At 50.4% G+C, this 15,707-nt stretch overlaps 1 protein-coding gene across 1 annotated transcript; it reads right to left on the reverse strand.

Annotated features, from left to right (window-relative positions):
• Positions 1-6,513: 6,513 nt before the first annotated feature.
• Positions 6,514-15,481, reverse strand: ARRDC5 (arrestin domain containing 5; the record flags this gene model as incomplete). The annotated part of the gene is made up of 3 exons (XM_081314944.1): positions 6,514-6,993; positions 10,619-10,827; positions 15,232-15,481. 3 exons carry the CDS (start codon positions 15,479-15,481, stop codon positions 6,514-6,516), a joined length of 939 nt encoding a protein of 312 aa, XP_081171070.1.
• Positions 15,482-15,707: the final 226 nt, after the last annotated feature.

Genomic DNA, 15,707 nt, shown 5'->3' on the forward strand with positions numbered 1-15,707 from the left:
TCTGGTCCTGCTAGGTGCCATCAGGGAGATCCGGTTTCTTAACCTCAACCAACGGAAGACATGTGGACTCATCTTCAAACAGCTGAAAAGTATGGCTCTGGATTAAAAATGCAAGATGGAATAGAATAGAATAGAATAGAATAGAATAGAATAGAATAGAATAGAATAGAATAGAATAGAATAGAATAGAATAGAATAGAATAGAATAGAATAGAAGCTGGAAGGGTCCTTGGAGGTCTTCTAGTCCAGGGCTTTTCAACCAGTGGTACGGGTACCACCTGTGGTACATTGGCACCTGGCAGGTGGTACACGACCATCCTAGAAAAGTGGTAGCGGGGGAGGGGAAGGAGCTGAACTGGTGGCAGCACCGCACAAGCCTGAGCGAGAGACGGCTGGAGCTGCAGGGCTGTCAGGGCTCAGCGGAAGTGCCAGGATCAGCACCAGGATCCAGCTGGAGCTCAGCACTGATCCCGGCGCTTCTGCTGAGCCCAGAAGAAGCGCCGATCAGCTGGAATATTGCAGGATCTCCAGGGTCTTGTGATTTACATTCAGACGCTTGGCAACTGATTCCTATTTATGACGGTCACAGTGTCCCAGGGTCATGTGAAGTGACCAAAACCTGCTGCGACCACACAGCAGACGGGGGGGGGGGATAAAAACCAAACACCCCCCCACCCCCACTGCCAATCCTCAACAGAAATGCTCACAATGATGAAAACCTCAGACAGGAGGAAGAGCGCCGCTGGGCGGGCAGGCAGGTGTCTTGCTCGGATGTGGCTTCGGGGGGGGCACTTTTTACAGTGCCATTGTAACTTCGAACAGTCACTAAGCGAACTGTTGTAAGTCGAGGACTACCTGGACTTCATCACTTTTTTCCTTTTTTTTTTGGTCATTCATTAAGCTTTTGACACCTTGCTAGGCGACTGGTGGTCGTCGTATGTTGCCGTATCCTAAAAGTGGTACAGTGGGTGAAAAGGTTGAAAAGCACTGTGAACCTCAATTTATAACAGTTTCTTTAGTGAGCAAACCAAAGTATATCTTGGTTCAAGGGACTTCGCTGTACAGCAAGGACACAGTGCAAACCAACGTATTTATTTATTTATTTATTTATTTATTTATTTATTTATTAGTTTTTATAAACCGCCCTTCTCCCGAGGGACTCGGGGCGGTGTACAGAGGAAGGAAGGTATACAGATGAACAATAAAAATAATAAAAACAATAGTGAAAACAAACTGGGACCCCAATTAACGCTATCATGCCAGGCCGGACTGCTGGAACAGGAAAGTTTTTAAGTCGCGTCGGAAGGTACGGAGGTCGGGGGCCATCGAGATTTCGGTTGGTAAGCTGTTCCAGAGGGCTGGCGCACCCACTGAGAATGCCCTCCCCCTGGGGGCCACCAGCCGACATTCCTTGAGCGGTGGCACCCTGAGGAGGCCCTCTCTGTGGGAGCGCACAGGACGGTGGGGTGCTGACATTGGCAGAAGGTGCTCCCGTAGGTAGTCCGGACCCATGCCATGTAGGGCTTTGTATGTCATTGTTAGCACCTTGAACTTCACACGGAAGGCAACCGGAAGCCAGTGCAGCGCACGGAGGAGAGGTGTGATATGGGAGTATCGGGAGGCTCCCAAGAGTGTCCGTGCCGCTGCACTTTGCACCAGTTGAAGCTTCCGAGTGGATCTCAAGGGCAGCCCCATGTAGAGAGCGTTACAATAGTCTAGGCGAGAGGTCACAAGGGCATGGGTGACTGTACGTAAGGAATCCAGGTCCAGATAAGGCCGTAGTTGGCGAACTAGTCGAACCCGGGAGAAGGCCCCCTTGGTCACAGCTCCTATGTGGTCTTCTAGGGAGAGCTGCGAGTCTAGGAGGACACCCAGGTTGCGGGCCCTATCAACAGGGGGTAGTAACTTGTCCCCGATGTTAAGCAATGGGACGTTCTGAATATCCTGGCTTGCCGGAACGTACAGCCATTTAGTCTTGTCCGGGTTCAGTTGAAGCCTGTTCCTCCCCATCCATTCCCGGACCGCTTTCAGGCAGCGGGACATCACGTCTAGGGCATCACTGATATTGTTTGGAGTTGAGATAAAAAGCTGGGTGTCATCAGCATACTGATGGTACCCTACTCCAAAACTGTGAATGATCTCACCCAGCGGTTTCATGTAGATGTTGAACAGGAGAGGCGAGAGGACCGACCCCTGAGGGACTCCGCAAGCGAGAGGCCTCGGGGTCGACCTCTGTCCCCCTGTCAGCACCGACTGCGAGCGACCCTGGAGAAAGGAGGAGAACCAACGCAGAACCGTGCCTCCCACTCCCAGTCCCCTGAGGCGTCGCAGCAAGATACCATGGTCGATGGTATCGAAAGCCGCCGAGAGGTCTAATAAGACTAGGACAGAGGAATGGCCCCTGTCCCGGGCTCTCCAGAGATCATTCATCAGAGCGACCAATGCCGTCTCCGTGCTGTAGCCCGGCCTGAAACCCGATTGGTACGGGTCTAGATAAACCGCTTCATCCAGGATCTGAGGAAGTTGGTGCGCCACCACGCTCTCAACAACCTTCGCAAGGAAGCGAAGATTGGAGACAGGACGAAAGTTATTCAAAGAGGATGGGTCCAAGGTGGGCTTCTTGAGGAGAGGTCTCACCACCGCCTCCTTCAAGGCGGTGGGGAAGTGACCCTCACTCAGAGAAGCAGAGATGACCGCTAGGAACCAGCCTCGTGTCCCCTCTCGAGCTGCATAGGCCAGCCAGGAAGGGCACGGGTCCAGTAAGCATGTGGAGGAGCTCAACCTTCTCGGTGTTGGCAGGGGGGCAGAGGTCGACCGCGAGGTCTCTCATTTGTGGAGTTCCTCAGGGGTCGGTCCTCTCGCCTCTCCTGTTCAACATCTACATGAAGCCGCTGGGTGAGATCATTCGTGGCTTTGGAGTTGGGTATCATCAGTACGCTGATGATACCCAACTTTTCTTTTCGACCCCAAACCACCCCAGTGATGCCCTCAACGTGATGTCCCGTTGCCTGGAGGCGGTTCGGGTCTGGATGGGGAGGAACAGACTCCAGCTCAACCCCGACAAGACTGAGTGGCTTTGCATATCTTCATCCCGGGTTTATTCGGACATTCCACCTCTAGCTATGGGGGGTGAATTATTACCCCCCGTAGATAGGGCTCGCAACTTGGGGGTCCTCCTAGATTCACGGCTCGCCTTGGAAGATCATATAGGAGCCGTGACTAGGGGGGCCTTCGCACAGGTTCGCCTGGTGCGTCAGTTGCGGCCCTATCTTAGCCGGGATGATCTATGCACGGTCACTCATGCGCTCGTGTCCTCTCGTCTGGACTACTGCAACACTCTCTACATGGGGCTGCCCTTGAGGACCACTCGGAAGCTCCAACTGGTACAGAATGCAGCCGCGAGAGTGGTGTTGGGAGTCTCCCGATACTCCCACGTTACACCTCTGCTCCGTGAGCTGCATTGGTTGCCAGTTGTCTTCCGGGTGAGATTCAAGGTACTGGTAACGGTATTCAAAGCACTCCATGGCATGGGGCCGGAGTACCTCAGGGAACATCTGCTGCCGGCATCAAGCTCCCTGCGCCCTGTGCGTTCCCACAGAGAGGGCCTCCTCAGGGTGCCACCGATCAGAGAATGTCGATTGGTGGCCCCCAGGGGGAGATCCTTCTCTGTGGGCGCTCCGGAGCTGTGGAATCAGCTACCGGTAGAGCTCCGGACGGCGCCCGATCTTCGCTCCTTTCGTCGCGATCTCAAGACATTCTTGTTTGTACAAGCCGGCCTAGCCTGAGGGGGGGGTGTTGGGGTTGTTTTATCTTTCGCTTTTTAATTTTTCTGGGGGTTTTTAGCGTTGTATTTATATTGTTTTTAACTAGGGCAATTGTTTAATCTTTTTTAATGTTTGTATTTGCTATTTTATTCTGCCCTGTGAACCGCCCTGAGTCCTCAGGGAGAAGGGCGGTATATAAATGTTATTAAATTAAATTAAATTAAAATAATCCTGTCCACTTCCTTAGGAGTTACAGGATCAAATTCTTCCCAGATGACGTCGACAAGACTGTCCATGTCTTGTTCTTCGATCTCAGCCCAGTTGGAGTCCAGGCCAGTTCGAATCCGAGCAATTTTATCCAGCAGATATTGACCGAATTCCTCGGCTCGACCCTGCAAGGGTTCCTCCCTCACCTCTTGGTTTAATAGGGAGCGAGTCACCCTGAACAAGGCAGCCGGGCGATTATCTGCGGACGCGATGAGGGTGGAAAAATAGTTGTATGGGGAGTCCTCGACTTACAACAGTTGGTTTAGTGACCGAGGTTGTGATGGCATTGAAAAAAGTGACTGATGACATTTTTGAACACTTATGACTGCCCCAGCATGCCCCTCACGGTCATATTATCAGAATTCAGATGCTTGGCAGCTGGCTCATATTTATGACGGTTGCAGCCTCCTGGGGGGTGTGTGTCACGTGATCTCCTTTGGCGACCTCCTGACCAGGAAACACCATGGGGAAGCCAAATTCGCTTCACGGCCGTGTCGCTCATTGAACAACTGCAATGATTCCCTTCGCAACTGTGGCCAGAAAGGTGATAATATGGGGCCTTTTTTTTTTTAACTTAACAAACGTCTCGCTTAAGCAGTGGAAATTTGGCGCTGAATTGTGGTTGTAAGGCGAGGACTCTCTGTATTTATATATTTTTTTTTAAAAAAAGAAGATTGGAAACTCCATACAGGTAGGTCCTCAACCTATGACTTAGTGATGGTTAGACAGTACAGTGGATCACCCCCCTCCCAAAAAAAGTATTTAACAATAATAAGGTTGGAAGGGACCTTGGAGGTCATCTAGTCCAACCCCCTGCTCAGGCAGGAAGCTCTATACCAGGGGTAGGCAACCTTGGCTCTTTTATGACTCGTGGACTTCAACTCCCAGAATTCCTGAGCCAGCCATGCTGAGGGGAGAGGTTTCCAAGCTGAGCCATGCTGGCTCAGGAATTCTGGGAGTTGAAGTCCACGAGTCATAAAAGAGCCAAGGTTGCCTACCCCTGGCCTAGGCCTAGGCCACTTTATGACTCGTGGACTTCAACTCCCAGAATTCCTGAGCCAGCCACACTGAGGGGGAAAGGGAGAGGTTTCCAGGCTGGCTCAGGAACTCTGGGAGTTGAAGTCCGCGAGTCATAAAAGAGCCAAGGTTACCTAGCCCTGCGCTATACCATTCTGAACAAATGGCTGTCCAGTTTCTTCTTAAAAACCTCCAGTGATGGAGGACCCACAACTTCTAAAGGGAAACTGTTCCGCTTGTTAACTGTTCTCAGAATAACAGAGTTGGAAGGGACCTTGGAGGTCTTCTAGTCCAGCCCCCTGCTCAGGCAGGAAGCCATACATGATTTCAGACAAATGGTTGTTTAATCTCTTCTTAAAAACCTCCAGTTATGGAGCACATGTAATTTCTGGAGGCAAGCAATTCGACTGATTAATTGTTCTAACTGTCAGGAAATGTCTCCTTAGTTCCAGGTTGCCTCTCTCCTTGATGAATTTCCATCCGTTGCTTCTTGTCCTGCCTTTAGGCGCTTTGGAGAACAGCTTGACTCCCTCTTCTTTGGGGCAGCCCCTGAGATACTGGAACACTGCTATCATGTGCCCCCTCGTCCATAGGCCCTGGATCTATTGTCCAAGCTCCCCCACAACCATGTGACCATATTTTGGCCAGTTGATGACTGGCTTCCATTTATAGCCATTCGCAGCACCCCACAATTGTGGCCTTGTTATGACATTTTTGCCTGAAACTGACAAATAGTACTCGGGTTACGACCACGATTGAGCCCGACACTTCTTTTGCTAAGTGAGACAGTTGCTAAGTGCATTTTGCCCCATTTTGCCAGCTTTCCTACTACAGTGAATCACTGCTGTTGTTAACAACGTGGTCGCTAAGCAAATCGGGCTTTCCCCGTTGACTTTGCTTGTCAGAAGGCCGCAAAAGGGGATCCCGTGGACCCCCCCCAGGACACTGCAACCATCGTAAATAGGAATCAGTTGCCATGCGTCTGAATGTTGATCACCTGACCCTGGGGACTCTGCGGTGGTCGTAAGTGTGAAAAACGGTCATAAGTCACTTTTTTCATTTAGTGTCGAACGGCCACCAAATGAATGGTTGTCAATTTGGGACTACCTCGCATCCAGCACAAATGCTGCATGGCAAACAACGGGTTCCACGTAAAGACTGTAGACCGTGGTGGCTCACTTAACGACCACTCTGGAACAAAGCCGTAAGATCAGACTGATCGCACAACGACCCGCTTTATGACCATCGCAACCTACGATCGTAACAGGCTGGGTTCCATGACGGTTGTAAGTCGAGGACAACCTGTACAACCCAGCCAAGTGGACAAGGAGTCTCGGAAATGGAAACGTAGCGCGAGCATTTAATGAGTCAGGAGGCGGGAATGGAGAACGGGATCCATTTTGAAAACTATATCCAGCTATTTGGGTGAAGACGGCCGAGGGTTCAGGGTCCGGCCTTCCCTCGTTTATTCCGGCAGCCCCGTGGCTTCGTTTCTGACCACGATGGGGATCTTGGCCACCACCCTGTTCAGGCACCAGGGGAAGTGGACCGCCCCCGTCAGCTCGTAGCCGATCTCCATGATGTCGTCGGACTTTTGGGCGCTGGTGACGGGCATCACTTTGGGCAAGCAGAGGGTGCTGTGAATCTTGGTGAACTCGCAAGGGCCTCGCTCGATGTTCGACTCCAGCCGCATCATCTCTTCGTGTTGCTCTAACGTCCGGGGCTCCGCTCGGAAGTTGAAAGCTTTGTAGAGGACCACCGAGTCGAGGGTGAAAACCACCTTCCGGATGGACTTGCCCATCGGGTTGGTGATTTCGGTGGTGAAGCTGATGTTGTCGCCCGGCAGGTAGAGGCTCTTGCTTAGCGACATGCGCAGGGTGATGGGGGCGCTCCTGAGACAACAGTTGTAAGCCAGGATCTTCTGAACTTCGACCACCAACGGGTACTGAAAGATGGGAAGGAGGAAAGGCACTATTGAAGGAAGCTGAGGAGAACTGGGTGAGAAGAAGGCGAACGGCATAACAGAGAGTCGGAAGGGACCTTGGAGGTCTTCTAGTCCAGCCCCCTGCTGAAGCAGGAGGCCCTCTACCATCTCAGACAAGTGACTGTCTAGCCCCATGGTGGCGAACCTATGGCATGGGTGCCACAGGTGGCATGCAGAGCCCTCTCTGTGGGCACGTGCACCATCGCCCCAGTCCTAGGCCTTTGGCTGGGTTTTATAAAATCTTTTCGCTTTAGGCCTCCGCCGCCACAAAAAAAAAAGGTTAATCAATGAATTTCAACTTCTTGCGGGGGAAAAAAAAGATCTCACAAAGTTGGAACTGATTGATTGAACTTTTTAGTGCCAGCCAGTCTGCCGTTACCAATGCAGCCATGCCCACCCAATAAGCCACGCCCATCCAATGAGCCATGCCCACCCAGTGAGCCACACCCACCCAGTGAGCCACTCCCACCTGGTACCCGATGATACATAAGTGGGTTTTGGGTTGCAGTTTGGGCACTCGGTCTCTAAAAGGTTCGCCATCACTGGTCTAGCCTCTTCTTTAAAACCTCCAGGGATGGAGCGCCCACAATTTCTGGAGGCAAAGCTGTTAGGCACGAAAGCCGGCTGGGTGACTTTGGGCCAATCCCCAGGAGACTGTGAGTTCTAGTCCCGCCTTAGATAGGAAAGCCGGCTGGGTGACTTTGGGCCAATCCCCAGGAGACGGTGAGTTCTAGTCCCGCCTTAGATAGGAAAGCCAGCTGGGTGACTTTGGGCCAATCCCCAGGAGACAGTGAGTTCTAGTCCCGCCTTAGATAGGAAAGCCGGCTGGGTGACTTTGGGCCAATCCTCAGGAGACAGTGAGTTCTAGTCCTGCCTTAGATAGGAAAGCCGGCCGGGTGACTTTGGGCCAATCCCCAGGAGACAGTGAGTTCTAGTCCCGCCTTAGATAGGAAAACCGGCCGGGTGACTTTGGGCCAATCCCCAGGAGACAGTGAGTTCTAGTCCGGCCTTAGATAGGAAAGCCGGCCGGGTGACTTTGGGCCAATCCTCAGGAGACAGTGAGTTCTAGTCCCGCCTTAGATAGGAAAGCCGGCCGGGTGACTTTGGGCCAATCCCCAGGAGACAGTGAGTTCTAGTCCGGCCTTAGATAGGAAAGCCGGCCGGGTGACTTTGGGCCAATCCCCAGGAGACAGTGAGTTCTAGTCCTGCCTTAGATAGGAAAGCCGGCCGGGTGACTTTGGGCCAATCCTCAGGAGACAGTGAGTTCTAGTCCCGCCTTAGATAGGAAAGCCGGCCGGGTGACTTTGGGCCAATCCCCAGGAGACAGTGAGTTCTAGTCCGGCCTTAGATAGGAAAGCCGGCTGGGTGACTTTGGGCCAATACTCAGGAGACAGTGAGTTCTAGTCCCGCCTTAGATAGGAAAGCCGGCCGGGTGACTTTGGGCCAATCCCCAGGAGACAGTGAGTTCTAGTCCCGCCTTAGATAGGAAAGCTGGCCGGGTGACTTTGGGCCAATCCCCAGGAGACAGTGAGTTCTAGTCCCGCCTTAGATAGGAAAGCCGGCCGGGTGACTTTGGGCCAATCCCCAGGAGACAGTGAGTTCTAGTCCCGCCTTAGATAGGAAAGCCGGCCGGGTGACTTTGGGCCAATCCCCAGGAGACAGTGAGTTCTAGTCCCGCCTTAGATAGGAAAGCCGGCTGGGTGACTTTGGGCCAATCCTCAGGAGACAGTGAGTTCTAGTCCCGCCTTAGACAGGAAAGCCGGCTGGGTGACTTTGGGCCAATCCCCAGGAGACGGTGAGTACTAGTCCCGCTTTAGGCATGAAAGCCGGCTGGGTGACTTTGGGCCAATCACCAGGAGACGGTGAGTTCTAGTCCCACTTTAGGCATGAAAGCCGGCTCGGTGACCTTGGGCCAATCCCCAGGAGACAGTGAGTTCTAGTCCCGCCTTAGATAGGAAAGCCGGCTGGGTGACTTTGGGCCAATCCCCAGGAGACGGTGAGTACTAGTCCCGCTTTAGGCATGAAAGCCGGCTGGGTGACTTTGGGCCAATCCCCAGGAGACTGTGAGTTCTAGTCCCGCCTTAGATAGGAAAGCCGGCTGGGTGACTTTGGGCCAATCCCCAGGAGACGGTGAGTTCTAGTCCCGCCTTAGATAGGAAAGCCGACTGGGTGACTTTGGGCCAATCCCCAGGAGACGGTGAGTTCTAGTCCCGCCTTAGATAGGAAAGCCGGCTGGGTGACTTTGGGCCAATCCTCAGGAGACAGTGAGTCCTAGTCCCGCCTTAGATAGGAAAGCCGGCTGGGTGACTTTGGGCCAATCCCCAGGAGACAGTGAGTTCTAGTCCCGCCTTAGATAGGAAAGCCGGCCGGGTGACTTTGGGCCAATCCCCAGGAGACAGTGAGTTCTAGTCCCGCCTTAGATAGGAAAGCCGGCCGGGTGACTTTGGGCCAATCCTCAGGAGACAGTGAGTTCTAGTCCCGCCTTAGATAGGAAAGCCGGCCGGGTGACTTTGGGCCAATCCCCAGGAGACAGTGAGTTCTAGTCCCGCCTTAGATAGGAAAGCCGGCCGGGTGACTTTGGGCCAATCCCCAGGAGACAGTGAGTTCTAGTCCCGCCTCAGATAGGAAAGCCGGCTGGGTGACTTTGGGCCAATCACCAGGAGACGGTGAGTTCTAGTCCCACTTTAGGCATGGAAGCCGGCTCGGTGACCTTGGGCCAATCCTCAGGAGACAGTGAGTTCTAGTCCCGCCTTAGATAGGAAAGCCGGCTGGGTGACTTTGGGCCAATCCCCAGGAGACGGTGAGTACTAGTCCCGCTTTAGGCATGAAAGCCGGCTGGGTGACTTTGGGCCAATCACCAGGAGATGGTGAGTTCTAGTCCCACTTTAGGCATGAAAGCCGGCTCGGTGACTTTGGGCCAATCCCCAGGAGACGGTGAGTTCTAGTCCCGCCTTAGGTATGTACTTATTACAGGGGCTGTGATTACCATATGCGACCCTTGGCAGCTGGCTTCTGACAAGCAAAGTCAAACGGGGAAAGCTGGATTCATTTAATGACCATGTCATTTATTTAACAACTGCAGTGATTCGCTTAACAACCATATCAAAAAAGGTTGTAAAAGCAGGCTGGCTTAGCAATGAAAATTCAGGTCCCAACTTTTATTGTCAGAGAAGGCCGTTCTACTTTAAATTACACCTGACGACCAGAAGCGAGCCCAAAATTTCTGTTACTAAGTGAGACATCTGTTAACTGATTGTTTTTTGCACCCTTTTACGACCTTTCTTGCCACCGTCGTTAAGTGAATCATCGCGGCTGTTAAATTAGTAATACCGTTGTGAAGAGAATCCGGCTTCTCCCATGGACTTTGCTTGTCGGAGGGTCGCAAAACGGGAGCACGTGACCCCTGGGGACACAGCGACTGCCATAAATACGAGTCAGAGGCCCAGCGTCTGAATTTTGATCATGTGACCAAAAGGGTATGCTGCAATGGTCATAAGTGTGAAAAAACAGTCACCGGTCACTTTTTTCAGTGTCATTGTAACTTCAGTCGCTAAATGAACGGTTGTAAATCGAGGACTCCCTATACCTTGGACTGCACCGTGTCCTGGCTGTACAGCGAAATCCCTTGAACCAAAATATACTTTTTCTGCTTGCCAAGGATAAGTTCTCGCGTGGCACAGAGTGCTTGGAGGAAGTAGCTAATTCTTCCCACTCGGCTGGTGAAAGTTGATGGGATGCTCGGAGGCAAGACGAAGTCAAAATCAAATTTGTGCACACCCGGGCCCAGCCAGTTATCTGCAAAGCAATAATAATAATAATAATAATAATAATAATAATAATAATAATAATAAAAATCTCATTTCCTCCTTCTTTGCTTGTAGGCAAAGAAATTCATTGGGGTGTGTGTGTGTGTGTGTGTGTTAATTTTCCAGCAGCTTCCTCTGATTATAATTTTTTTATTCATTTCTAACATAACATACCAAAATAAGGTAAAGGTAAAGGTTCCCCCGCACATGCGTGCTAGTCGTTTCCGACTCTAGGCGCTGGTGCTCATCTCCGTTTCAAAGCCGAAGAGCCAGTGCTTTTCCGAGGACGTCTCCGTGGTCATGTGGCCGGCATGACTAGACGCCAAAGGCGCACGGAACGCTGTTACCTTCCCACCGGAGTGTTCCCTATTTTTCTACTTGCATTTTTGCTTTCGAACTGCTAGGTTGGCAGAAGCTGGGATGAGTAACAGGCGCTCACTCTGCTACGCGGCACTCAGGATTCGACCTGCCAAACTGCCGACCTTCTGATCGACAAGCTCAGCGTCCTAACCCACTGAGCCACCGCGTCCCTTTAACATACCAAAATACAAAAGCAAATAGTAAGGAACAACGATAAGGAAAGGGGGAAAAAAGAGAAGTGTGGGAAAGGGGGAGGGGGGGAAGGAAAAAAAAAAGGCTTTGACTTCCGACTCGCTCTGTTGCAGCAAAATAAGGCATTAAGATCAAATCTCAACTTTTCACATTTCTGTGGTAGTATGAACCAGGGCTTTTTTTCTCATAGAACGCTCAGAACGGAGTTCCGGCACCTTTTTTGGATGGAACCTTGTAGGATAGGCAAGGCGGGTTGTATGACATGTTTGAGTTCCGGCACCTTTTTCTTTTACAAAAAAGCACTGGTATGAACTAGCCATTTAGAATAGAACAGAAAATAGGATAGAAGAGAAAATAGAATAGAATACAGAGTAGAAGAGAATAGAATATAGAATAGAAAATAGAACAGAATAGAATAGAATATAGAATAGATTTATAGAGTAGAAAATAGAACAGAATAAAATAGAATAGAACATAAAATAGAATGTAGAATGTAGAACAGAACAGAACAGAATAGAATAATGCTGGAAGGGACCTTGGAGGTCTTCTAGTCCAGCTCCCTGCTCAAGCAGGAGATCCTATACCAGGGGTGTCAAACTCAATTTCATTGAGGGCCGCATCAGCATTGCGGTTGCCCTCAGGGGGCCGGGTGGGTGTGGCCAGGGTGGGCGTGGCCTACTGGGTAGGCGTGGCCACCTCTACATCGTTGGCATCAAGGGTGCCTATGGGGGCCTGGGCAGGAGTGGGACAGATCTGAGGGTCTCTGGCAGAAGGAGGGTCTCTGGGCCAGGGCCAAGGCAGTGGGGGCCGTTCCCTCACTGTTTCCAGGATGGCTTCGCGGGCTGCATGAAACCACTTCGCGGGCCGGATCCGGCCCCTGGGCCTTGTGTTTGACATGTCTGTCCTATACCATCTCAGACAGGTGAATGTCTAGTCTCTTCTTAAAAATTTCCAGTGATGGAGCGCCCACGATTTCTGGTGGCAAGCTGTTCCACTGGTTAATTGTCCTCACTGTCAGGAAATTTCTCCTTAATTCCAGGTTGCTTCTCTCTCTGATCATTTTCCAAACACTGTTTCTCATCCTTCCCTCTGGGGCTTTGGAGAATAATTTGACACGCCGCCTTCCTTGTGGCAGCCCCCCAAATACTGGAACACGTCTATCCTGTCTCCCCTGCTTCTTCTTTTCTGTAGACTAGCCAAACCCAAATCCTGCAGCCGTTATTCGTATGTTTTAGTCTATATTTCTATATCAAAAAATCAATCTAATCAGCAAAACCCAAAATCAGAGTGTCATATTTTTTTTTTTTGGTCCACCTCAAGCACAAAGTCCAGAAGCGGTTTCCAAGTGGAAACAACAGTACTTATATTCTTTTCTTTTATCAAAACGGTCAATTTAGCCACCTCTGCTAAGTTTCCTCCATTTTCCAGCAGCTTCCAAGGTGAGGTGCAAAATTCGAACGAAGACGGAACGACACGTTTCATTGCATTAATCACCCAAAAAAGAAAAACCAGCTTTTTTTTAAAAAAAAAAGGGGGTGAAATCAAAGGGACTTATTTAAAAATAAAAAAATCTCTCCTCTGTAGGTGAGGTCTTAAAATTCCCAACTAGGATTAGGGAAATTAGGAGAAACGAACGGGGGCATATCTGGAGGGCCCCTTGCGAGAGAAAGTTGGGCTAATCTAGTACAGCCTTTCCTAATATTGCCATGAGAAGAAAGTAAACTATATTTTTAATAAATTGCAGGCCATGGGGAAGATTGCATCCAAGGGAGCCGCCCCAGAGAAAAAGAGACATGCCAGCCAAGTTTATGTAGCAGCAGGAGGTATATAATTATCCTAATACCACCTGAGGCTCCCAACGAACAGGAAATTATATAATGGTGGAGATAAGAGACATTAGGATATATTTCTCATTGGGGGTGGAGGAGCTGTAGGGAAAGAATTAAGAGGCAGTGGGGCAGGAGACACGCTCTTCCTTGCCTGCGTGGGACGCCAGAAGCAGCAGAGAGAGAAAATTCCTTTTTTTTGAGCATATATAACACAGTTTTGTGTACAGCTATTTCTCGACTTATGAACATTTAATAATAATAATAAAGTTGGAAGGGACATTGGAGGTCATCTAGTCCAACCCCCTGCTCAGGCAGGAAACCCTATACCATTTCAGAGAAATGGCTGCCCAGTCTCTTCTTAAAAACTTCCAGTGTTGGAGCATTCACAACTTGTGGAGGCAGGTGGTTCCACTGGTTAATTGTTCCAATGGTCAGGAAACTCCTCTTTAATTCTAGGTTGCTTCTGTCCTTGGTTAGTTTCCATCCGTCGCTTCTGGTCCTGCCTTCCAGGTGCTTTGGAGAATAGCTTGACTCCCTCTTCTTTGGGGCAGCCCCTGAGATATTGGAGGATTGCTATCATGTCCCCCCTTGTCCTTCTCTTATTAAACTAGACAGACCCAATTCCAGCAACTGTTCCTTGTATGTTTTAGCCTCCAGTCCCCTGATCATCTTTGTTGCTCTTCTCTGCACTCTTTCTAGAGTCTCAACATCTTTTTTACATCGTGTTGACCAAAACTGGATGCAGTATTCCAAGTGTGGCCTTCCCAAGACATTGTAAAGTGGTATTAGTACTTCACTTGATCTTGATTCTATCCCTCTGTTAATGCAGCCTAGCACTGTGTTGACCTTTTTGGCAGCTGCAGCACACGGCTGGCTCCTATTGAAGTGATTGTCCAGTAGGACTCCGAGATCCCTCTCACAGTTGCTACTACTGAGCAAGGTACCACCTATACCACAGGTCTGCAACCCGCGGCTCCGGAGCCACATGCGGCTCTTTCAGCCGTCTCCTGCGGCTCCCAGTCCTCTGCCATGTGCAGTCCAAAAAAAAAGTGGGACTAAAAAAGTTCAACCAATCAATTCAAATATGCAGGGTAGATGCATATCTCGCCTTGTCTCCACTCTTCAGTCAAACCGTGTTCTGCGCATGCGCGCATGTACGCGCATGTGCACACATTTTTTGCGGCTCCCAGTTTTTCCTTTTGTGAGGGAACCGGTTCCGAGTGGCTCTTTCACTGTTTCAGGTTGCTGACCCCTGACCTATACTATACTTCTGCATTTGGTCTTTCTTGCCTATTTGTAGAGCCTTACTTTTTTCACCATTGAATTTCATTTTGTTAGATAGCGCCCAATATTCACGTCTGTCAAGATCCTCCTGTATCTTAAGCCTAACTTCTGATTCCAACTTCAGATGTCTGCAACTCTTGAAGCTGAGCATATCTTTGCAAAGTAAAAAAAAACTTTCCTGTACTGTGCTGTGAGAATCTAGCTACTGTTTTCCTGTCATAACATGATGTGGGAACTCAACCAGTAAGTTAGAGCATGGCAAACAGGGCTTGGGGTAAACCAGGAGGATTAAAACCTGCCTGAGCATCTGAGTTTCTGCTGCCAAGGGAAGTTAGATAGGAAGGGATGGAGAAATAAATGCAAAATGTGGTACGGCCTCTCCCAATTTGGGATATCCATAGGAATGGACTTCAACTCCCAGAAGTCTCCAGCTAAAAGGGCCATTGCGGAGAATCCTGGGAACTGGAGTTCACAAAGCCGGAAACCGTAAGGCTGACAGAGCTGCCTTCAATAGGTGGGGACAAAGAGATGATCAACCTCTTTGCTGCCACCTAATGGTCATCCTCATGCCTGCAGTTGAAATCTGAAAGCCTTGGGAAATGCTGTGGTTTGTTAAAAACATGATAAGTTGGTCTTCCTCCTCCCTCCCACCCCCAGGAAGACCGACCCCCCCCTCCAGCCCCTTTCTGCTTAACTGCCTCAGGGCAATCCCAGTTAAGCAGCCTCACGTTCAATCTTGAATGTTTTCGTCTTGTGAACGTAGTCCGCCTTGTTGACGCAGCTGGCTTGCTGGGTATAGTCCTTGTCCAAGTGGGCCTCTTCGGTCCACTCCAGGTAGCCTCTCCCAATGAGCTCAACCTTCAGCAGAGGGTCCACCAGCGTGCTGTGAAGACTGAGAATCAGCTGCCCTGCCACGGTCGAGCCTGCCACGTACACTTCCTTGGGTATCACCAGCTCAATGGATTTCACCACCGACATGGATGGGCACACCGCTCAGGAACTGGTCCTTTTCTAGGAGCCCTCAAGACCCAAGACCTCTTGGAGAGGATGGGGCTTGAATGAAGAAGCTTTGTGACATCAGCTCGTGATGCAGTGAAATTGGCTGCTGGACAGATAAGAGACAGAGGGTGGGTGGCAGAGAAATCCCTGAATATTTGTGGAGATGTTCTCTTCCAGGAAGACCGCCTTAGGCTTAGCTTCTGCC

The sequence above is a fragment of the Vipera berus genome, assembly GCF_964194415.1.
Source record: "Vipera berus genome assembly, chromosome: 1".
Lineage (NCBI taxonomy): Eukaryota > Metazoa > Chordata > Lepidosauria > Squamata > Viperidae > Vipera > Vipera berus.